Consider the following 25,925-nt stretch of genomic DNA (forward strand, 5'->3'; position numbering starts at 1 on the left):
GAAATAAGCATTAGTTATTTTTTTTTTTAATTTTGCTATATCAACTAAAATGAATAAATAATTATAAAAATGAAAAAATATTAGAAAAATAAATTTAATTTATTCTATTCATATTTATGTTATCTCTGAAAATAAATATTACTTAAATATATTAAAATAGTAGAAATTTTTTAATTTTTTATTCTTACCAGCGATGATCATCATACAGATGGTGAAAATTTTCTCGTTGTCGGTTTCGGCGGCGACGTTGCCGAAGCCGACACTGGTCATGCAGGTCATGGTGAAGTAGAGGGCCGTCACGTACATGGTCTTACGTGACGGCCCGTTGACGAGCTCGGGTGCGTTCGAGTCGTTGGACCAGATGTACGAGTAGGGGCTCTGCGTGACGTTGGCCAGCTTCCACAGCCAGCTGTATTGAATACCGTTATCGGCGTCCGAGCGCCCTATCGAGTACCAGATGCACGCTAGCCAGTGTGCAACCAGCATGTAAAAACATAATAGCAATATCAACATGGCAGCGCCGTATTCGAGATATCGGTCCAGCTTTCTTACGACCCGTCCCAGTCGTAAGAGTCGAACCACTTTCAACGCACTGAAAAGGCTTCCAATTCCCTGAAACAGTCGATGCGAACACCGTGTTGTGGTTTTTTTGATTTTGCAACGCTCAACAGCAAAAGTTGCTTCGGGATTTTAGATTTGAAATAGTTTTTTTTCTATTTAATCTCCGGTTACTGGTCCCGTCTTTGCAGAATCATCTTATTTAAGTATTAAATTATTTATATTTATTTTTTTGTGGTATTCTGCGCTGATGAAGGAAAGATATTGAATATATGCAAACGTTCTGGAGAGGCAGTCAACTGCAAAGATTGGAGCAGTTACCGTTTTGAATGAGAACGTATTTGTTTTGATTTGCAAAATGCTTTATGTATAATACATTAACGCATTCCGTATCATCAGCGCGAGCAAAACACTTAAGTTATTCTAACATAGTGAGGAGGTGGAGGAGTAATTTAGAGTTTAGCCACTTTTGTTAGAGAAACGGGTGATTTTATTATTATTATTTTTTTAAAGAGGTTTTAAGGTTATGTGGTTAGGGAGTAAGTAGACTGCGTGCGTATCAGACACGCCGCCTGGAATATCGATTCTGTTGGAGGAAGGTCGAGAAGACGGAGTTTGAAGCGCGCTCAAAGTTATTGCGCCAGGATTTCGGAGAATTCAAGGCGCTGCACAAGGGGTAGTTTTCGGTCTCAAGATGAAAAGCACAGGTTACACACTTAGGTACAAAACTAGAAAGAATTTTATAAATAAAACAGAAAAAAATAATAATGGAAAAATTATAAATTTGAAGGTAAAGTAAACAAAGGAATAAATTAATTCACAATAAAAATTACCTGATCACGACCTGTAAAGCTTAATTAACACTTTTGTATAATTACTTTTATTTAGAATAGACTATTTAAAATTAATTAAACTTGTTTCTTATATGTCTCTGTGCTTTTTATTTATAATTTACATGAAATTAAGCGAGCTCCTGTGAGTTTCTAAGGAATTTTAAGGGTGTTTTTAATTATTTTCAACAATTGTTTAATCAATTAAATTCGAGAAATTTTATTTCTTCTATTTTGTTAGTGACTAAACTCAGCCTTACACCATTGAACCACATCTCCCGAGGTGTAACGGCCAAATAGCAAAATATCGTGTGTGAGGTAAGAATACCAAACAAACATCCAGAACATTAATTAATACTGAAGGTCGTCTCTTTTGTTAAGTATTTATAGACTATTAAATAAATATTATCTTGTTTGCTGATATATCAAAGAAAAAGAAACGAAACATTCAGCAGGCAACATTTAAAAGAGCAACACATTGATTTTGTCGGTCTCTTACTGAATTAGTTAGAACCATCAAATTATCGGTAAGGGTGAGAAAGAAGGGTTGATTACGTGAAGTATATGGAACAGAAACACCCACACATATTATACGAGAAAGGATGTTAGAAAGACATTTAGTAGATTGGGTTTTATGTTGGGAGTTTTAAAAAGGACGGAGGATTTGTTATTATTGTAATTTTATAAATTATTATAGATATGTTTAAAAAGTGATCTATTTTTTTATCATTATTTTATGTATTATTGTTTAAATTTTTATTGTGAGCCAATCTCTAAACGTAATTATGTGTGAGTGCGATTGACTCTACCGATGTAGTAAGAAACTTAGTAATTATTCATATATATAAAAAGTTCAATCAAAATGGTGTGTGTGTCTCGTGGTGCTTACGCAGGCACTGCAAACACAATCTGTCAGCTACACCTCGAAACAAGGGCCCGATAAATGCAGGCTGAAGTTAAGAGAAAGTCGGGTTTGGAGAAAAATAAAATGAGAAGAAGAAGAAGAAGTTTGGTTACAAAGACACAAAATTTTTGGCATCAACAACCTGATTTTTGTTGTCCTTGTCGAAAGTAATCAGATAGGCAAGGGAAGGGTTGGAGAAAAAAACCGAGAATAACTTATTTGTTCTGCGGCTATTGATATTGAAATGCGAAATCATTAGCTTTTTCGACTGTATCGCGAGCAGAGTCGTGGATTTCGAAAAATCCTTCTCAAACCCCACGACCATACCCATTTCAATAAGCCTGTTATCAAATGCGGAATACGACGCTAAACCTTGTTGAAAATTACTGAATATTATATTTATTCAAATTACTAAAATTTGAGAGTGAACTTTTTGCTATAGAGCGGTAGATCATTCTGAAACATTGAATTTTTCATTAAAAATGCTTTTCCTTAGAGTAGTTGAAAAGGCGAAATTGCTCAACATATTATCACAAATATTTGAAGGAAGCTTTGTTGAGAATTCGAGAAATATGTAAGTGACATTCGACGATCTTCGGCCCGTGGTGCGAGTAAATTTTGCATTGGAAATTCCAAACTCTCATCACCACAGTGCCGAAAAAGCCGATTCGATTCATGAAAGATATGCCAATCCTCAGAAAAAAATTAAGAGACGGCAGAGAAAAATATTTCATATAAAGATAGGAATCAATCGAGGAGTCGATCAAAGAGAGGCGATGAAATTTGCATTTGTCAGTATAACGAACCGCAATCAAAAATAGTGAAAGTGTTCATGGAGCCAAAAAGAGAGAGATAGATCGTCATGCACAAACCAGTTGAGAAAGAGTATATAAATGGTATACAAAGGGCAAATCTGATCAAAAATGCAAAAAGCCGTTCCAAATTGGGAGACAATCAGAAAGAGGGGATTAAAGGCATAGCAGCATAAATGTATAGAGTTGAAGAGTAAAACACCATGCTTAAAACGTCAGTCAATCAGCATGCTAAGTATAAGATCTAAAGTTAAAAGTAGCCAAGCCACCGCGGCACTAGCAGTATGTAAAGTATTACGCAAGGAGATCAATCGCAAAATAGAGGTAATTTTCAGTTATCAAGTAACTGTTTATGTACATAACAGGCAAGAAAAAATTTAAGACAGGCTGCAAAAATATAATCATGTGCAGCCTGCCGGGAAAGTTGCTCGTTTTTTTTTTTTAATTCAGTTTAGTTTTTAGCTAAACAGTCTGGGAATATTTAAAACCGTCGACATCGGCGACCTAAACAATAACAATGTAGGTAAATTAGTTGCCATTTTTCTTTTCTCGTAGAAAATTAACGAAATTCGGCTCTCACGACTTCTGTGTGTATGATTGAAATTTTTGTATTTGTCACTTCTAGTTTATTTCTATAGTGAGAGAAACGAAAAGAGGCACAGTTTAGAGCAAGAACCTTTGTTGGAAGGAGTAAAAATAAATCATTTTTTCTAAAAATCTGGATTTGTGTGTGAATTGCAATTAAGTCTTTCTCTGCCTAAATATAATAAGCAAACCAAATTATACAGAAATTGTGTCGGGACCCTGTGTACATTTCTGGGAACACGTTTTTTTTTCAATGCAGTACATTCAAAGGCAAATTTTCTCAATATGAAAATAAATAACACTCTGTGAAAATTTCACTGGTTTTCGTTCAAAACACACTGGACATCAGTGTCAATTATTTTTGTAATTTTATCTTGCTGAACATGCAAGTTTTGATTTATTTTTAAATTTCGTTTTAGGAAAAAACTTACCTTTGATAAATGTACATTGAGCAAATTCCGCAAGAGCCGGATAGCTTTTTTTTGGCACAGCTGTCTGTCTAAAAATAAGTTCAGTTTGGGCGCGACCGTTTTCTTTTTTGTATTTGCAATGTGCAAATTTACAGTGGCCCGCCGCGATTTTTCGCGTTTTATCTCCGGACTGTCTGATTGCAATCGTGCTGATTAATTGAAAATTCAATTAGGAAGTATATAGGGGCGTAATTATTTTTGAGCCTGCCCGGTTTAACAGGGGCTGCTCTTGTGCTCGCCACGGCGCAATTTTAATGAGCGAGAGAGTTTATATAGAGAGGTGAGTGCGCGGCTAACTAGAATATTTATCATCATTATACGCATCGATTACAAACTGAGCTGCGACCTTTAATATTCCCTGTCAACAGTAGAAATTTAATGAGAACCTGGGCTGACTAAAATTATTATTTATATTGAATAGTGCAACTCAAAAATTTAAGCCCACTTATTGCTGTGATTATCAGATTAAATAGCAATGTTGAATTTACATTATGGCTTTAACCTGAAGTTATTCTGTAGAAACAAAAATATTTATTATTCTAATTAATTTTATGAATTAAAAAAACTTTAAGAATGTTAACGGTGATTAAAAATATTTCTTTTTCATTTTTTTTACCAGGGAATATTTATAACTAAAATGTTTCCATCTGAAGTAGCCTTTTTTAATAAAAAATTATTGTTTTCATGTTCAGATCTAATAAAAGTAAACTAATTCCAAAACCTGTTTATATTTTCTACAAGATTGATATTTTTAATTAAAAGGAATATTGAATGGACAGAAGACAAGCACCAGAGTCGTTGGCTGGCGTGACTTCAGCCACAATCAATCAGTCAAATATTACTCTAGAAAAGCTGGAAACCAAACAACGCGGCGGCTGTGGCATTTCAAAACCAGGGTATGGGAATTAGACAATCAAAGGGTCGCAGAGAGCTAATATACGCAATCGGTCATCTACTTTGGTACGTGGGTCTCTAATTTACCGTGCCGAGCAATATTAACTGTCTCAATTGTAAGGGTTCAGAAATTGATGAAAATTAATTAGGGGTGGCTCATCACACAGTGTCCAACTCAAAAACGTCTGCAGTGATCTTGACTTTGCAGTTGTTCCGACTCTAATTTACCAAACCCATATCTCGTGCCTATTTATATAATTATAATGTCACAAGGCCTTCACTAGCAAACTCAATTACAAAAGAACGAACCAAAATTTGAATTTACTATTTGAAAAATTAAAAGGGGGGTAAAACACGTGTTGAACGTACAAGTGCAAGTGAAAATAATAGTAGTTTTAATCGTCATATTTGCCTGTTTTCATGAAAATATGGTTTTTATGAAAATTTTGAGGCCTGTTTTGTTGGTTAATTGTGAGGAGAAAAAGCTCAAATTGTTTTATATGTGTGTCTCAAACTCCGTTTCAAAGTCATGTGTTCTGAATTTACTGAAGCTCAAAGCTGATAGTGAAAGGTTGAAGTTTTGTTGAGAAAAATTCCAAAATGAGCAGGGGGGAAAGATGATAATTGTTAATTAGAGAAGGATAGAGGTTGGCATATGATAAATTTTTTTTCGTTTTTAGGAATAACACTTCTTCCAAAAATATGTATTCGAACCTCAAAATTCGTTTTAGAAATAAACCAATTTTAAATTCCAATTAGTTCCAATAAATATTTTCAAAATCCGGGTGGTTTGTACAAAATAAAAGTAGATAGAGAGTAAAAAAAGAAATGAAAGACAGAGAAAAACAACTGAAAAAGAAGTGACAATCATAGTACCAGTACCATATATAGAACCATTTATATAAATATATCGAGAGAACAGTTAATTTGTAATACAAAAATATCTCATATATATAAAAAATAATCATGTCGTGGCCGAACGAAAAGTGGAAGGCAAAAATTTACTTACATTGTCATCGTAGTCGCCGGAGGTTGAACAATTACTTACATCCTCGTCATGGTCAAAGGCGTTGAAAACGTCATAAGGCAGACAGGAGAGAAGGTCGATTACGAACCACGATTTCAAATAGTTCATGCGGATGACCCGGGGGTCGGAAACCACCTCGCCCCCCGGGCCCACGAAAGTCGTGTGAAAGTTGAGCACAATATCGATAAAGAATATCACATCCACTATTGAGTCCACCACCAGTAGCGAGACGTCCTCGGAGGTCTTGTTTTTGAAGGCCACGTTGTACGGTACCATGATGGCCGTGTAAAAAGTCAGGCACAAAATCACCCAGTCCCAAATCGCCTTGAACGCACAGTAGTGCAGCAGGATGTGGGGCGGCGTCTTTGGTGCTTCTTGCCGATACTGGGGCAGGACGTCTGCGCTCAGGCTCATCATCTGCCGGCAATACAAATTATTTAATTTATGCAAACAAATTTGGAGAATTCATGTTTCCAAGATTTTTTTATTGGTAAATAATATACAATCAATATCAATTAATCAATCAAAAGGCTGATAAAATTTCATAACTATTGGCAAATATTTAGATATTAAATTTTATATTTGAAAGTATTTTTAAATAAAAATTAATAAAGAGAAACGCCGGTAGTACATTTCTTTGAGTTTCGCTTGCGTTTTGAGGTAAAAGGTCAAAACCTCCAACGAGCTCTTAGTGAAAAGTTCTTAAATTGCAAAACTTTTAATAAAATATCTTTTTTTAAGTATTTGGTATAATTATATAATTATTAATGTTTTCTAATTATAAAAATTAAAATTATTAGATAATTTTTTTAATGCATAATAAACGAAAAACTTTTACATTCATTGCTGTGTGTCTTTAGATTTCACACCTCTAAATTTTAAAATTAAAAATTTAAAAAAAATTTGATAAATATATTTAATTGAGTCAACGTGAGTGAGATTTTAAATAGATGTCAAATGATAATTTGATTGCCGGTATTCTAAGTCATCTAGGTTGGATGCAGAAGTAATATAGGTGTAAAGTAACTAACTAAAGTTCTAACATGATAAATAACTAATTCAGTCAAATATCATATTGTTGTGCACGCATAGATTTTTTTTATTAAAATAAAACAGGTAAAAATTAATTATTTATACTATTATTAATTTTTATTAAAATTATGTTGTAGCAAGAATCGCAGCTTTAAAATATGTGCAAAAACTTGGATATACGTACAAGGATACCTTTTTTTAAGATTTATAATTACGCATTTACCTTAAATTATTATAAAGAACATATCTCAATAAAATTAAATATTAAATATTGTTATTTTTTATATCCAAATTTACATACAGTGAAATAAGCTCTTGATTATTTTGAACTTTGAAATCCGCAGCACACTAAAGGCCTGACATAAAGCCACTTTCTAAACCCCCTAGGAACTTTTGTCAGTCTTATTACGTTATTAATCATAATTTACTCAGAAACACGAGGCATAACTTTGCGAGTTTTAGGGATCATAAACCAAAAACACGTTGGCTTATGTCGAGGGACTAGGGTCGGCCTAACCTCATTCTGGGCAGGGGTTTATTTTATGTCATGCTGCTTTTATAAGATATTGGAAAAATGTATATGGAGTAAATTAAAAAAAAAAGAAAACATTAATACAAATTTAAATCAATGGATAGAATTGAAAATTAAATTTTTTTTTGTATAAACTTATCATCGATAAAAAAATTATAAGTTTGTGAAAAGAAAAAAAATTAACAAAATAGGAAGTTATGTTTCAATCAATTCTAAAATTTGAATTTTAAAGAGGCAATCATTAAAGAAACCAAGCCAAATTATGCGATAAAAATAAATAGAAAAAACTCACGTGTGCCAGATTGGACTGTTTTCCAGAGTCTTTGAGTGTGGGCAGGTGCGAGGAGAACTGCGACACAAGCACCGACCTGCTTCTGGTGACCGACCTGGCCAGTTTGGCGAATTTGCTCAGTCCCATGGCTGAAACAACTCAAGTAAGTTTAGCAAAGGTGCGGTTAGCAATGGCGAGAGTTCAAAGGGACCTCCTTTGTTGTCGTCCTGCTCGATGGGCTGCTTGAGCGCCGTGATGTCCCTGAAGGTGAGCAGGAACAAAACCACCAGGTCGCGCTCGTTCTTGATCGGCGCGATCTGCAGGAGCAGCCATAGTGGAGTTTCTGCAATCACACGAAACGTTGCCACCGTGGGAAGCACCAAGCGGCGCCATTTCAAGGTGCCCTCTCAGCCGGCACCCTTGAAATTTGCACCTGGGAGATTGTGTGTGTGTGTGTTTTGAAGGGGTCATTCCGCGCTATCATTCGAGACAAAATGCATTTTTATTTCGTCAAATTAACACTCTTCGACTGCGGTAAAATTAATTAATCTTTTTTGTTTAACTAATTTATATCGTTATTAATTATTAAATTTATGGAAATAGTTAAGTTTTTTTATTGCACTGTTTGAAACATAAGGGTTTAATTTTAAAGAGCCTCTCCAGTTATGAATTTTATTCTTGTATTTGAACGTCGATTCATTTTTATGATCGAAATAGAGATCGGAATGGCACTTTTCAGGGTTGAATAGTAAAGATAGTAAAATTAAGTTTAATTTCAAAACGGACATCCCTGAACGTTCAAATTTCGTTTGTGGAAAAATTAAAAACTTCACACTTGATTTCTAATTCAAACACAAAACGAAATTGTGCGTTTTCCCCCTTTAATTATGAAAATAAACATAACTGAAAAGGAGCTTTAAACATTAACAAAATGATATTTAAAAAGCATTTGTCTTTCTAATTATATCCAAGCAATTATTTTATTTACTATTTAGTTAATATTTCAGTTTAAATCAAATTTAGATCACCGAAAACCGCAACGGACTTGTCCAAGAGCATTAATTTTTTAACGGGTCGTCTAATTGAAAAGCTCGGCGTTTTAGCTTTTAGCCAATTTCGCCCCGCTGGCCTAAATTGACAAACAAACTTTGAAGGTGGAAACAAGTTTGCTCTATTTATTATGCACCTCCTCATTTAAATTTTATCACTTTAATTAGCGTCACGAATTACATTTGCCGCTGCGACACATTTTGTCTCTGGATGTTTTCACCGAGTAGCACCGCAATATATTTCGTTTGAATTATTCAGCAGTTTTTTTATATTTTTATGACGAATCTGTGCAAAATTTAATTTTTTACGTATACCCGTGATGCATTTAAATCGGTACCATATTTTTGGCACACGCGGGTGAATAATTTTCGTTTTTATTTTAATATCAAATTTTGCGTTCCGAGTGGAGTAGGTTAGAGCCAGGAAATCAGTAGATATGAAAATAAAAACTCGCAAACTGACACCGTGTGTGTGAAAGTTTCACCTGTTTGTGATGAATCACATTGTACGTTTGCAAAGCGCGCCCTAATAAAAGAGGGAGTCCATTAATTCTCCAGTTGCGTTCATCAAATGAATGATGGCCTCAAAATTTACGAGCTTTTGTCCGCTAAAAACGGGTGGCGTTATTAAGGAAGTCCCACCCTGCATTTCGGAAATCTGGCTGTAACCTACAAAAATGTCAAAGGGGAAGTACAGACGTTGAAGAGGATGAAATATATACAAATCCAGCAGTATAAAATACAGACACTCAAATGCATTGGATTCAAACGTTAACGTCGAGCAAGGGATACAAAACACTGAAATACCGCTGCACGTCTATTTAGTGTTTCCATTTACCATGTGTTATTTTTTGAAAAGCAACACAGAACATCAATATATATGAAGTACACATTTTGCAGCCAATTTAGTCTCACTGTGAAAGCTTACCACACACGCATTTGAAAGAACACGTCCATAAATTAAACACACAAACAACAAATAAATTGATATTATATACACGGCTCATGTGAGTTAACATTGAAATGCACAATTGCCTAAAAGAGGTAATCGACGCTTAAATATTGAAAATGACAGCAATCACGGCTTAAAGTGGATCTTAATTATTAATTAAATAAATTAAATACATTTTCATTAACAAATTATATATTAAAAAAACACAAGAAAAAAAGTAGCCAGTTATAATATTATGGGTTATTATTAAACAATAACTTTTATAAATATTTTTATCTATTATAAAATTTATTTTAAATTTAGTAATAAAATTTGAATTTATTCATAGTAATGTATTTTAAAATAAAAATAATGCAATTTAAATTTTTAATTGTAACAAATAGCTAACTAATAAAATTAGTTTATAATTTTGTCTGGTATCTTTTTATTCAAAATTCACTTTTTTCAAAGAATACTTCTTCTTCATTGGTTGATTAAAGAATCAAGTTATTAAATTTGCTAGAACGCTAGAACTTGATCCATTACTGCAAATATTTGCGAATGAATATCATTTATTAATCATTAAATACACTAGAAAATGATCCACAATATTAATTATCTACTTCTAAAGTCTCTAAAGTAATTATTGACATTTGTGCATTTGGATGACAGAAGAGGTGCAACAATTAATGACTATTTTATACAATGGAACAACCAGTGCATATTTTCCTCGCATTAGTTAATCAGCTTTTATAGTACGTCGTAGCTTTAGCGTTTTTCATTTTACTAAACTTCATGAGTATTGTGCTGTGTGATTTCTTCGTGCAGCAAATTCTCAAACGCCGGCGATAATGATCTTGGCCTGCATGTGGGGGCTGATTACCGGTTGGCGTGTGCTTGACATTCTAACCTACATTTGCGCTCGAAAACACACTCATTTTTCGCATACAAAACGCTACTCGCCTGAGGAGATTTAAGGTGGTTGTACGCGAAAGATTAGTGGAGAATGGGGTTGAAGTTTGTATGTGTGTCGCTTTAATCGCCGGCGGAGCGATAAAATAAATTGCAAATTGAAATTCGTGCGTGTCCAAAGCACTTCCTGGTCGACACTGATTCGGATGGACTTTTATTGGAAATGAAATGTGCCATCAGATTGAATTCAATGGTGGAAAAAAACACTCTCCGGAGAGAGATAAATCACGGAGATTTTTTTTCTGAATTAATATCTGCGCAAAATTTCCGCCCGAGCTTCAACCGCAGTTAAATTGAAACGGTGAGAGAAGAAAATAGGATAGGGCACGTTTCTCATCAGAAAATCAATTGAGGCAGGCAGACCTGCTCTCTATCTGATGTTGTGACGGCGTCGAAATGAAAATTTAATAATTAATCTTTGGGAATAATTTTGATAACACTCAAAACTTCCGAAGATGAGACGCCCCCGTGCTAATTATGCACATCCTTCGAGAGTGGCGCGGCGAGCACAAACAAACTTTTAATTGGGTGGGACTGAGAATTGTGTTCGCGGGTCGGCACCGCTATTTGCCTTGGCTGCGATTTAATTAAAAACATTCAATTCACTGCCGGGCTCTTGTTTGTTTAGCTGAGCTCGTACATACTCGTATTTGCTCGCTGCACAACGCGGTGAGAGTTGGAAAGTGCAAAATTTCCGCCTTTTTTGGCACCGTAAAAATGCAGGTTTTTTGCTTTAAATTAATTTGCTTTGTTTATATAATTTCATAAGCTGAAAGCTGCTTTTTGTTATTTGTTTGACGAATGCTTTTTTCAGCAAATATAGACTTAAAAATTAAAAATTTCTTTCATTATTTTGATATTACATTTATTTCAAATTAAATGTTTTAAAAATTTAATACAATTCACAAGAAACAGGAGCAAACAAATTTCGAACTTGTTTGTATTCGTCGATATGGAAGATTGAAATCTCGTCAAAAGAAACTGAATGGTAAATTTATAGTCAAAGTAATAATAAAAGAATTGATTTGAACTTTTGAGTTTTGTCTAGTGTGAATTTTTTTGCAGTTTTTCTAACAAAAATTATTAAAAGTTTTTTAAATGAATCATATTCCAAATTTGAACTGTATTACCGTTGAGATAAAAGTTTTCAACTCAGATCTACCAGTAATTTGTTTCAATCTTCTTGAACATTATCATGTAAAATTTCCATCTATATATCGCGCCCATATTTTAACACTTATTTTTAATCTTTTTGCAATCAAAATTTATCGTTATTGTCTTGCATATTTGGTCCCGTTCCAAACAATTTCATGCAGGAAAATTAGAAAGAATGAGGCAATTTCACCCGCACAAGATCGAAAAGAGAAATATGAAAATTCACCACTGTAAAGACAAATGACGGCAATTTGTCCGACAGGCTTTGCGCCTCTTCAGTTTCGGAAGGAAAACAGACTCGTTGCGTCTCTCATCTCGGGCGAAATTGCGCGCGACCCGAATGATAAAGACAAACAAATTAAAGCGTCGCTCGTGCCGACGGCGCTGCGCTGAATTCAGAATTAAAGTCCGACTTGATTACTGCACGCGGCGTGGCCAAGTTCAATAAAATGCAGGCCACGGGCAAATTGCGGCTCGGAGGTGCCACACCGCAATCTGGGCCACACCACTCGTATGGGGGTCACCGCAAACACCTGGACACGCAAACAGATCGCCCACATTCTAAAGGCTTTGCCACTGCGTCTCGCGGCGTTTGAGAATTTGTTTCGCCCCGCCGAGGAAAATAAAAAATAACGGCCGCTCTCAAGAGAGAGGTGGAAATTGAATGACTCGGCCCATTTTTCAGTCACCTGCTGCAGCAAATCGCGCTCCATTTGTCTACTTTCGCCGGGGCGAGAAACGCAGTGCGCCTAAATTTACTGCAATACATTCCGGCGCGGTGGATATGGCGAGTGTGAAATATCGGCGGTGCTTAGTGCAGCTTTCACTCGGATCCGTGGCTTGGTGAACTATTTCCAAAGATTTTCTGGATATTTTCAAAGAAATTACAGAAATTTCCGTGCTATTTTTTATAAGACGGTATCAATTTGAAGCAAATGATTTATCAAACTTGAAAATTACAAATTAAGATTTATTTACATAATTTATTGTAAAATTATTAAAATTGATTTTATTTTGTCTTGTAATTCGTTTTTTCCATAAGTGATTAGTTTTTCTTCCTCTTAAAAATTGTTTGATTAAACATTGAGCAACTATTTTACTAAAAAAATGCAAAAGTTGTTTGAACAGATAAATTCTTATCTTTCATCTTACTTAGAAATTTAGGTCAAATTCAGGTCACCATTTAAAATTTTCCAAGCGAATTTCCCCCTTTCTAAAAGCCACATGAATATGCATAAAAATAAACCTCATTTTTCAAATGAGACGATTCAATTAACTTCACACCTCTACGGCTTATTTTTTAATAAATTCACCTTTGCGTGTCGCGTCATCGTAAAATTGAGGCTTCTAAGTAAGGAAAAACCAGCGGGACACGCACACCGCTGAAAAGCAATTTAGTAACCAGATCTGGCGAGAAAATGCCCCCATTAAATTTCATTTCCGTCAAATTTGCTGGACGGGGACGATAATTCACCAATCACGGTCAAGTGTGTTGCGAACGCTGCCCACACACCAACCCCGCATTTGTCCCACAAGCATCGTGCGGTGTTTGCCCGCTTGTTTGTCATAATATACGCATTATACAGACGTGTACGAGACACATGTAAAGGGTTGTTGAACAACAAACAGTTGCACTACAGTACACTAGGGCTAATACAGGCTGCTATAAATTAAATGTCCCTACAGCGCACTAACACCACCTATGACTGGAGCTGCACTCTAGGAAGCTCTAAATCGTCAAACGCCGCGTGGAGTGTTAATAATTCATATTTATATGAGTGATGGATTGTCGATATATGAGAGAAAGTGAAGAAAGAGAAAATAGAGTGTGTTGAAGAGGAGTTTGTTTTACATACACTGCACGCAGGGGAGGAGCAAAGAGGGGAAAAGAAGAAGTCACGCGGTGAATATATCAGAAAAATTTCAAACTCAGATAATAGAGGAAAAAATGCATCTCAAAATTGCGTATAGAAAATAGTCCGTTGAATACCAATCTGAATTCGGGAGAATTTTGGTTTTTGGTCTCGGAACGTTTTGCGGTGCCAAGGAGGAGCGTGTTTGTGTAATCTCACCTATAGGGCGTTTTTTCCACATACCTCGCGGGGTGCCTGTGAATCAGAGAACACTTGCTAGAGGAGGGGCAAACACACACAAACAAAACACAAATAGAGAAGAACAAGAGAAAATTCATACTAAATATATGAATGATTTCATTTATAAATAATAATAATAATAAAAAAATGCCAATTTTGGTGATTTCATAATTTTGTCTAAGTGGCTGGCATTCCTTTTGTGCTTCTTTCTCGTTAATTTGTATATAATATTTACATTTTCATTTGGTTTTGTGCTCGTTGTTGAGGTTTGAGAGAGAATTAAAATATTGAAAGTGCCGTAATTGAGCAGAGCGGCTTTCATGCATGCGGTTTTTGTGTGAGAGTATAAAAAAGTTGGTGGTGCGCGCGCGATTCGTCTGCCTTTTCAAAAAACCGAGAGCGTTGAAAATAAAATATAAAATGCCTGCGCGCGGATTAAAAAATTCATCTCATCAGCCGGAGTGGCAAAGACGCGAATAAATTTCGTTTGCATTGATCGCCACAATGCGAGCCCGTTCGAGCGAAAGGTAATCAAATGATTCTACTCGGCGAACATGGTGAATAGGTTTTACATGCATAGAGGATGACGAAACTTTTCCCCTGGTTCTTATTATTTTCTTTTATAATAAAAAATTCCACACACTAGCAGTTAAGATTTAATGATGTGTTTCCTTTGCTGAATGCTTGCGGTAGCAAGAGGAAAACAAACATAAAGGGAGTTTTAAACTGATAATAAAAAGTCACGGTGGATAACAGGAGTGTGTGCCGGTCTGGAATGCCGTTCTTAAAAAAGAGCCCCCTGCTTTGAAGCAATATTCAGCAGTAAAATGCGGTGCCATTAATGACGAGAAAAGAGGAAAGGTACCAAGGGTGAGCAACGGCTTTATCCAGCAAAAAATTGATGGGGTGCGGTTTTAAACATTTTTTTTTTAGACGGAAACGTCGCATGGAAGTCAATAAAACCCTTTACGAGGAACTAAAATTGGATCGATTAAAATTATGGACATTTAATCATTAAAGTATAAATAGTGCGGAGATATTTTAAAATATTCAGACTGCGGTAAAACATTATTCAACAATTTATCAAAATCAACTGTAAATGTGATTTTACATCAGCAAATGCTTAGAAAAGTAAATGGTGGAAATCAACTTATGATTTAATTGTGAATTATGAAATTGTTGTTCTATTTTTATTATACATAATAAATAATTAAAAAAATTTATTGAAAAACTATGTTTTAATTTCATTACTTTTAAAAATAAAATGATAAATTACATTAAAAATATGTTTATAAAATTAAACAAATTTCATTATGAAATTTTTTGTTTAAAACAAAAATTATTAGATAAAAAAGTTGAGTGTAAAATAAGCTGGCAACACTTATCAGATATTCCTCCCTTTTATTTTCACGAGAGCAACATCAAAAGAGGCAAAAGGTACGCGGGCCGATATAAAAACGACTTCAAAGGGAACAACGAAATTTGGTATAAATTTCGCCGCGAAATGCACTCCCTAGAGAGTGAGTTACACTTTTGAAAAGGCAGCAGCAGACGAATCGCGCGCCTGCGAATAAAAAAATCCGATATACATATCGCATCTTGGGATCAATAACTGAGAAAGAGAATAAAAAAAAAAAAAAAATACAACAGAGAAAGAGAGCATAGAGAAAAGGACTGTTGTTCGGAAAGAGAGAAAGAGGGATGGAAAAGTCGAGGCATGCTGGTTGGTTTCTGATGGTCCGCTAGGCCAGTTTTGTGGGCCACGCCATTCGCATATTTTTGGGTCCATCAGAGAGTCTCAATCGGTGGTGGTTGGAGATGATGCCATAGAGTCATCCTTTAGGCCGTGGGATTCTGTCGCAAGTTCTCTCCGCCGCTTCCAAGACCCTCAGGGCCTTCGTACAAAACACAAACACAAAATACGCTGCTTTCGTGCAAAAGCACCTGCCCGGCGAACGCCCCCGGAGAATTTGGCTCCGGCCACTTCCAAAATGTCACGCGTTAAAATGCTCGGCTGCTTTTCCACCATGCGGAAAGTTTTCCGGCTTTCAAGGGATTTTTTTTACTATCTTGCTTGAAAAGGAAAAAAAAATACATATAAAAATATAAACACGGGCATAAACTAAGTGGGTGCAAGCTTGGCTGGGAGTTTTAACGCGCTTTTAACGTTGTGTGTTATTTAATTAAATGCACAAATGTGGCTGGGGACCCTTCTCGGCGACAACAAAATAAGTCCATTTGCGTAATTTAATTTTACAACAGCCTCATTATGGTTGGCTCGGAGCCACGATTCCGGCGAGATGCCGATCCATTGTTATCGAGAACTTTATTAAAGGAAATGGCCGCCATAAAGAGAGACGATATTCAAAGCATTTATCACGGAAAATGGCTCAGTAATTTCAAGAACGTTCTTAGATAAAAATTTTATCTTAGTAGGCAGTCTAAATAATTTTTAAAGAATTTTGTACAATTGATATTAGAAATGAGTTCACTCAATTAAATAAATCTTTTCTTCGTCAATCTATAAAAGATAAAGAATTTATAAGGAATTTAATTAATTTTTTGAGCTGCGAACTCCTTTAGAATTGTCAGTTTTATTTTATATAAAAATATATTTTTATTTTATAGAAATTCCCATTATATACAAATCAGTTTTACTTTTGGGCAAATGGTTTTGCTCAGGATAAAAAAGTTACAGATCACAAAAGCCACGCACAGAGATCAAATTGAAAAGAGCCGGTCAACTTTTCCGCGTCTCGTTTATGTTTAAATTGGGAAGCAAAAATGGAGGCTAGGAAAACACTGGGCCATTTTTTCCTTCTTTCTCTTTTGGCACGGTTGAGTTGCGCCGAAAATCCCCAAACGCCGCAAGTGCGTCGGGTCTGTGTGTGTGTGTGTGTGTGTGTGTGTGTGTGTGTGTGTGTGTGTGTTTTTTCCTGCAAAGTCAACGGGAAAAAAAGTATAATGTGTTACAAAAAACGCGACGGCGGCGTCCGCAGGCAAAAAGAATATTTGATATTTCTTAATGGAGGCACAGTAGCTATTTTAGTCTGCGGATATATATTTGAAATAAAAAGCAGGTGTATGAAAGAGAGATGCTTCTTACTTATGCCTCTGTTTTTTGCTCACACTTTGCCCGGCGGCGCAACTTTTCATCTGGTTAATAACAAGCCGAAAACTTGCCGGCCGAGGTGGAAAATGAATGTTATGCCGACTAACGAGCGAGCGGAATTAAGCAACACGGAAAACGAGGCCAAGCCGTCTGGACGGTCGATCCGGCTTGGCCGGCCGGCTAATTTGCACGACCAACCGGTTTGTGAATGACATCACTTGGCCGTGACGTCACTGCAGTTGTAACTCGCTAATTAGATCTACCCTTCTGCTCCCACTCGCGCATTTTAAATAAGAATTCGCTTCGCATTTTAGCATATTGCAGGAAGTTTGACAGAGAAAAATAAAAAAAAAAACTTCTAACAATTAGTTGAATAAAATTTTAAATTCAGATTTTCTTTTCAATTCGGAACAAACTTTAAAATAATTGAATTGATAAAGTAATAAAAACATGAATTAAAAAAAAAGAATCTAATCTTTGCAGGCTGTTTTCTTGACAGCCTTTTAATAAAGCTCCGGATTTCCACGATTTTTCATAAAAGCCTGATTCTAATTGATTGAAATACTTAAAATAAACTAATCCCTCAATAATTATATCAGAGGTTGTGAATTAATTTGAAGAAAATCTGAAAAATTTATCACCATGAAACTTGACCTTAAATGAGGGTGTCTCTGGTTTTTCATTACAGACATCAGTTTTGTAGAATTTGGACTGGATCCGGGAGCAAAAAGTTCCCGAAAGTTCGGTCTCCATTAATCCAACATCCCCATTGTGCACAAGTGCGATCAGTCACTTCGCCCCAACTTCCTGCGGGAGGGCGCCCCTGCTTTTTCTTCTTTTCGGTCGAGTGTAGGTATATATAGAGTGTAAGTCTGTATGCGTGTGTTTTGTGTGATCCGGTAGGAGGGAAAAGTTTTCAGCGTTGATGAGAGAAAAGGAGTGTTTTATGGCTGCGCTCGAGAAAACCGATTAACAAAATTAGAACGGCGAGGACAAAAATGAGCGCCGCCGGGACAAAAAAAGAAAGAATACATCCTCTAGCTGGCCTCTCCGGGGGTTATTTATATCGTTGGCTCGCTCCGACTAAAACATGATAGGCAACGCGGTGAGCACAAATAGCCAACTGGTTGCATAAAACTCGCTGCTCTCTCTCACTCGGAGACTGCACTAGCCTGGGGGATGCGAGGGAGAGAGAGAGAACCTTTATGGGGCAAAAAGTCTGTCACTCGTGGTAAGTTATGTGGTGCCGCCGTTTCCCGAAAATCTAGCCAAGTTTGGAAATGGGAGGAGAAACCTTTTTAGGTTCTGGAATAATCTTAGTTTTCTGATCAAAATATTTCTGGAATCAGACATATTTCAGAGAAAGGTGATGCCAAAAAAAAAAAAAAAAAAAAAAAAAATGTGTTAAAAGCGCACAAAATTAAAGCTGTGGATTGATTTTTATTTTAACTTTTATGTTTGGATAACTGAAAGAAGAACCCGTGGGGCGAATCTTGATTAATGATGAAAAGGGCTTCTCTTCGTTGAAGAACTTTTTATTTAAAAAAACCTTTAAAAGTATTGACTTTTAACATTTTCATCGGGATAAAAATGGAAGCAAATTTTTCATTTAATAAAAACACAACGAGGAAAAGCCTGTTCAACATTTATCACAATTAAAATATTCTACATTTTCTTTATAATTATTTAAACAGGAAATTCTCTTTTAATCTTCAATTTTTTTTAAAATTATAATTAGAGAAAAAAAAATAAAAAAATTTGCAAATTTTGGGAAAACTCGGGTGTATAACTCGATCAAACCAACAATGTGTATAGAAATGTGGAGAGTGAATTAGGAGGGTGTTTGTGCGTATAAATGTGTGTGTTGCGAAGTTGTGCTATCACTTTATGGAGTAATCCATCACCAGAGGGAGCGACTGCTGCGCCGCCGTACACATTCAGTAGCATATTGTTCGAGTCGCCCCAGAAAGAGCTCGCGCGAGATAACATATATTGACTGAAAATGAAAATATACAGCAGCCTATATGAAACGTGCAGCTGCCAACCCAACCAACCGTCCTTTATTCCCTGGATTTATTTTTTTATTAAATGCTTTTTTATTTAACTCGAAGCGTGAGAGAACATTCACATCCATAGATATGTACACAACGATGACGGAAGACGACGACGCATTTATTAATATATACGGGGGTGGTTTTGGATAGCAGGGTGGAGACAGAGAGAACACGCATTCAACAGCTAGACGGAGGAGGTAGAGAGAGACAGATAGAGATAGAGAGAAAGAATGGGCGGGGGATGATTTTGATAAACAGGTGAAAACATTAATTTAGTTTGAAGTAGGGGACAAATAATATATACATTAGTCCAGGGAAAGTGGGAGAGTTCGGGGTTGAGAAAGATTAAAGGGGAATGCGTAGTGTCATGCAGCACCATTACACTTTTCGTCCATGTAGCTGCATGCCGGTCTGCGGGACCAGGTGTTATTTTACAAAGGGGTACACTACAGCATATTATCCAGGATTTGACCACTCTTGGATCAAATCCTGAATTTTAATCCGATTTGAACTAATTTTGAACAATTAAGCTCAAATTGGAGAAAGGAGGAAGAATTTTGTTGATAGAAATGGATGAAACCAATATGGAAATTTTGAGCACGTCGACTTTTGTTGTTTTTTTTTATGATGGACGAAATTTGTTAAAATAGAGCGATTAATTTAAAGACCAATGTAATCTGGTTTAATTTTCACTACTCACTATTTAAATTATAAAAGCTTTATAAACTGATATAAGTGGTGCTGTTGCATAATATTTTGATTAAGTGAAAATTGGAGAGCAGCTTTTCGCGTGTTCGCCAACATGCTAGGCGAGTGAGTGAATTAATTAGCAACTTTTTAAATATTTACATAAATTTTTATTGGATTTTTTTTTTCTATTTAATTTGCTGCCTTTGATTTTGAGGCCAAAGTACATTGGTGTGGAAATAGATTCAACTGTTCGCTCTGACAGGTCGATCAACGACTGAATAATAAATAGGGGTTGGTGCACAAAGTAGCCTGTGGAGTGGGACATGCCATTGGCAGGCGGATTGATCTTTAATTCGTAACGACGGACAAACGAGACTACGCCGACTTACTGTTTTTCTTGTACAGCAGGATTTCGAATTGGTCGCTCAGCTGCTTGTCCAGGCACTCGTCCACCCTGGCGATCGTTTCTTTGTCGGTCAGTTCGCCGTACATGAAACCGCACCGGCATGATTTCTGCATGACCTAAATTCGCACGGTTTTTGATTTTCAAATTATACATATGTGTCAAAAATGCAATTTGGGAAAACAAGAATAAAAATATGTATCAACTCCTACCTCTGCGCGGTTGTATCCAGAGATCTTGCAGAAAGACTCGTTACAGTAGACAATCGGGTAGTCAACTATCTGTGCATTGGCGAGCAGAAAGCTGCTGTCCGCTGCAAAAGAAAAAAAAAATAGTTTGAAGAATAAAAATTTCAAAATGAATGATTAAAAATTTAAGTCCTTATTCCTTTAGAGGAAAGTTGTTAAATCAAGTGATTATGAAGAAAAAGTCTGCTATATTTGAAACGTAGCAATTATTTTTCGCAATTCATATCAACAAAATATTCAGCAACCGCGTTCTGAAATAAATTATGTTAAGATCCGGATTCAAATTGTTGAATTTATTTTTGTTGGAATTGCGTATGTATTCTTCTTCAAGTAATAAAACTTTTCAAAATGTTTCTTATTTATTGGTTGTTAATCAAGAAAACCACATAAGTAAATTCATATCTAAAGGAATGGCAACCCGCTCCACCAATTGTAATTTATACCGTTTTAATTTACTGAAAGGAGTGAAAGATTAATCAGGAACAATATTTATAAATTTTAATATAAATGAGTACTTATGCAAACAATAACAAGTTTTGATAATTAAGGATAATATACTTAAAATCTTGAAATACTGCAATTAGCTTATTTTAAATAATCAATATATTCTTAAAATAATCTTTAGTAAAAAATAGCATTTTATTTTTATATAAATATAAGGGGCATAAAAATTAAAAATTTTTTAAAATTAGTTATTTCTTTAATTTAATTTTAATTAATTGTTAAACAATACTTTCTTATTGGAAGCAGTTTTTTTTTTCAAATTTTGTTTTACAATTAGAGTAAAGTACGTAAACAATTTGGATTTAATTTTTTGTTATATTTTTACTGACTATGCTTTCCCAGGAAGACAAGGAATTTGAAAAACAATAATAATAACCTCACATTCTAGGATCATAAGTTACATATAAAATTATTCCCGTTAAAAACTTCATTTTAAATTTAATATAGACTTGCAGAGATAAAGTTCGTCGCTTTTTTTGTTAACACCTGTGCCGTTAATTTAGTATGAAAGTGACGTTGGTATTGTGAGACGGATGAATTTCCACGCAAACGACGCAAGATGCAATCCATTAAAAACTGCTTCTTAGCGACAAACACGCGGCGGCTCTGAGAAAATGGAATTGCACTCTGGAGACCTGACGGCACGTGTATGCCTGCGTTTGGCAAATGTGCAGGTCGGATCGGCAGCAGCACGACGGATGTGTGTCGCTTTTACTGCTTTGCATGGGGGGCATCGTTAATGGAGTTATATGCGCCGACGGTGCAAACTCAAAAGTTGCGCGTCGTAAATTTCGCGCAGCTGCCGGATTAAAAATTGAAAATCTAATTTCAAGCGACAACTCGTTTTTCGCCGGAAAGAGAATCAGGGAGACAGACGATGCTTTTCAAAACGACGGAGCGCAGTTGGTTCGGAATTTGTTATTTTCATTCGGAATGGCAGTAAATTACATCTCGGGAAGCTGCTTATTTACGTAAAAGGTCCTTCACGAGCAAAACTTTTTATTCTCATTTAAAAAATTTCAAATGTGAAATCGAAATGACTTGGCGCAAGTTTCAGTTATTAAATTTAATAAAAATAAGAACTTCTTATAGAACAAGAGATCGACTCTGAGAGTTCAATTATTTTTGGCGGGGCCTTTTCAACCCTAACGAGTACGATTTTTTTGTTCATTCATGTAACTCGATTTCTGAAGTTATTTTTTTCTTCTGAAATCCAGAATTCAAATCGCTTCTGTAAATTACCTTTAAAAAGCCGATTGGCCCACATAAATTGCAGGATGACTTTTTATGTTCAAAGGGTCAGAGGGGAAGCGAAATCGGGCCATTAAAAGTTTGCCGGGAACGAAGATTCGCCCTGTTTATAATGATGACTAACGAGCGTAGATTACAAAAGAGGGGCGGCTTTGTTTCGTGCCCGGATTTGAGCCTAATTTATATTTATCCACTTTCAAACTGCAACGTCAAACTTTTATCCGGGCATATCGCGCGCCGTCGAGGGTTTGAATTAATCGATACTTTTTGATTAATTGCACCGAGCCGCGGGCGCAATTCGTGCTGCACCTGCTGGGTCACATGGCGCGCAGGTGAGAGAGACCAACTTGATGCGGCACTGCGCTTCTTTGTCACCTACTCATTTGCATAGCAACTTGGTTTTGCGATTCAATCAAGTCTTTGAATAAAAAATATCACGCTGCTTTAGTTGTTTCCCTCCTGATTTCTAGAGAAGCAAAGATTTTTACAAATTTATCTATATTTATTTTTAATCTTCTTTAAACAAAAGAATTTTTAAATGAAAAAATGTTGAAATTATAAATAATTTTAAAATCATTTCTTGGAATTGATTAATAAGCATTTATTATATGTATAATTTTAATGCATTATGATAAGGATTTGCACCTTTTTGAAAATTTAAGGGTTCTCAAGAGAGCTCTTGTCAGTTAATTAACAAAAACTTTTTAATTTGATGTTAACAATAAGGACAAATAAACAACAATAAATGTTGATTTCAATATTAATTATTATTATCATCTTTTGTATAAATTAATTTGTTCTAAAAAATGTTATTTTGAGGGTGCATTATAAATTATCTGATAATTTCCACGAAGTGATCGTCTCGTTTGCGCAGTAATGATGTATCGCCGGCAGATATGGGCTGCGACGAGTACTCGGTCCGCATCCTCCTCTCGGTCCGGGACTCACTTGCTCGCATGCGTCATTGTGCAGCTCGCGTCCATTAGGTCTTGCTGGGCCCGGCCGGCCGACGCTTTATGGACGCAGCGCAACTTTTAATAGGAATTAATGCAAAAGTTGTTTATATTCGTTGAGTGCAATGGTGCCGTAACAATGATTACGCAACGACTGCCTGCGGCGCGAGGGAGGGACTCTCGTTTCTAGAACACGAATATCGGTTCCACTCAGCCGGAAAGTTGCTTTCAATTTGGGACTAAAGGCAATGTACAGGAGCGTGGGTGTTGGAAATCAGATCAACGGGCGCATTAACGGCTTTATTCAATTTTGGGGCCGAGAGACTTTGAAAGGACGCAGCGAGTGTAGAAAAATTGTTAAAAGCAAACATGCTAGAAATTATGTTTTTATTTAAATTGGGTTCCTTGATGTCATATTTATTTTTAAATTGGTAAAAATTTGAACATTGTTTATTATAAATTTAATGTATTTAGGAAAATTTTAGTTTATCTTCTTTTGGAGTAAATATCGTTCATCGTCAATATGGGACTTTGAGGAATTTTAACAGATAAAAAAAGACAAGAGATTTGGCTAAAGAACTGAAGCGTTTGACGAAATAAGTATTTTCTCTACAAAAGATACATAATTCAGCAAGGTTTACATTTGATGTACGTATCTAATTAAATAAAATATGCATTAAGTTAATGGAACCATTTTACTTATTAAAGAAGCTTAGCCAAGTAAACCCTCCTTTTCATAGACTCGGACGCTATGGAAAAACGAAGAAGTATTACCGAGAATTCATTTAGCTTCAACGACAAACTAATCTCTTAAAGGGACAAAAGACAAAAAGCTTACAGTTTCAATTCCACGAATTGGCGGCTTAAAAGGTCAAAGGAGAGGCCACGTCTGGAGCATTAAGAATGCAGCCGGGTCCATCAACGGGCATCAAGCGAAATCTCTTTCTCTCTCAAAGTGAAATAGCATTAGCTCTCGCTGCTCAAGAGAGCAAAAAGCTCGCGCCAGTCGTATTGATTTCCATAAAAAGGCTCCGAGCGACATAATGGCACGTGAAAAATGGCTCGCTCGACCTAATAACAAAGTCGAGTTATTGCATAAATGCCGTAATGCATCTTTCCAGTGCACCGACTTTCAAACATCTTTGAACACGATGCTATAACATGGTATTAAAGTTGAGAGCCGAAATAAAACGAACGCCTTGTTTCAGCTTGGGCTACTTATCACGGCATTATTTATGGCTATTTGTGGGTCACGAGTCTCGCCATGAATGCAAATCAGCTCGGTTTGAATGTTTACTCGCAATCTTTTTCCGCAATTGATCATCAAGTAATTACAAAAAAATTGTAAGTAATAAAATATTGTTTTCAGTAGTGAATAATGATAAAGATTGAATCAACTTAAAAACAATTAATTTAATAATCACAAGTTAATTAAAAAATATAATCAGTAAAAATATATGTATTTTAGTTGCTGGAAAACATAAATATAGAATTTGTTACATAAACATACTGAGTTCAATCTGGTTTTCTAGTGCAAAAAAATCATATTTTAGCTAAAATTTGTGAACAATTGAGCAACATTTTTGCTAAAAAAAAAAAAAAAAAAAATACGAGCAGCCCCTATGGATGGTTTTTACACGAGTCGATGCGCTGATTATCATTACGGAATAACATAATATTATTTTTTTTTTCGAAACATCAAGGGCACTTTGTAATTCCGCTGGCTGCGAGTTTCACAGCTCCGAGAGTGCTGTGTGTGTATATGATAATTTTACAGCCGCAATATAAAAATGCGGCGGAGGCACAAAAATAAACACGGAGAGCGCGGTGAAAATTCATTGTGTTGAAATGAAAAGCCGGGCGAAAGCTGTTTTTAGCGAGGCTACAGACAGAAAGTTGGAAATGCGTGTTTTGCTGAGAGCGGTGCGTTTAGAGATCAAAAACTTTTCTAAAAATCACATTCGTGTTGTACAAAAAACGTAAGCCTCTGTAATTTTGAAAATGTTTCAGAAAGCTATAGAGCAGCTATAAATTTTTAACATAATGAGCAAGGATTAATTTTTGTTCAATAACATTTTCCGTGTTTTCTTTAAAAGCTTGGTTTTTTTATAGAATCTTGACTTAAAGTCCCATTCTTTTTGTATTATCTGATAAAAAAACAAATTGTTGCAGGAAAAATTCGAAAAAATGCTCAAAATTTACAGTTTTTAGGGGGCAATGAATTCCCTTTTTGGAAAGTCTATTCTAAGCTGGAGGGAGCAAGTTTATGTTATTGACTTCTTGCGAAATCCCGGCGGTTGTCTTCCGTAGGCCCCCGTGAGTTTTATGGGGGCCGACTGCTGTTAGCTTTCTGGCGTCGCACTCGAAAGATATGGGTTGCGAACTGTGCCTCGAACGCACTGCCGGCTGCGTGAAATCGTCTGGAAGAGCCGCGATATGTGCTGCTGACTCTTAGGATCTCTTCTGACTGTTAGCAGAGAGCCAATTAAATATATCAAGATCCGCCGCTCAATGTGGAAAATGGATTTGCAAGATTCCATACATTTAAAGGTGCAATGCATGGTATATTTTTAACTTTTGAAATATTGATGTTTT

General features: G+C 35.8%; 1 protein-coding gene across 11 annotated transcripts in view; it reads right to left on the reverse strand.

Annotated features, from left to right (window-relative positions):
* Positions 1–25,925, reverse strand: part of LOC132199479 (potassium voltage-gated channel protein eag) — a 104,324-nt gene that overhangs the window by 9,925 nt on the left and 68,474 nt on the right. For 5 of the 11 annotated variants that reach the window (XM_059624232.1, XM_059624227.1, XM_059624231.1 and 2 more), the window contains 7 exons: positions 20,587–20,687; positions 20,361–20,493; positions 14,095–14,130; positions 8,127–8,258; positions 7,937–8,064; positions 6,063–6,497; positions 189–612 (listed from right to left, as the gene is read on the reverse strand). In XM_059624232.1, coding sequence (XP_059480215.1) covers positions 189–612; positions 6,063–6,497; positions 7,937–8,064; positions 8,127–8,258; positions 14,095–14,130; positions 20,361–20,493; positions 20,587–20,687 — 1,389 coding nt within the window. The remainder of the gene's footprint in view (positions 1–188; positions 613–6,062; positions 6,498–7,936; positions 8,065–8,126; positions 8,259–14,094; positions 14,131–20,360; positions 20,494–20,586; positions 20,688–25,925) is intronic. The other 6 variants (XM_059624235.1, XM_059624233.1, XM_059624229.1 and 3 more) reach the window with 3 other exon arrangements.

This window comes from Neocloeon triangulifer, unplaced genomic scaffold (genome assembly GCF_031216515.1).
Source record: "Neocloeon triangulifer isolate White Clay Creek 2 clone unplaced genomic scaffold, ASM3121651v1 ptg000014l, whole genome shotgun sequence".
Lineage (NCBI taxonomy): Eukaryota > Metazoa > Arthropoda > Insecta > Ephemeroptera > Baetidae > Neocloeon > Neocloeon triangulifer.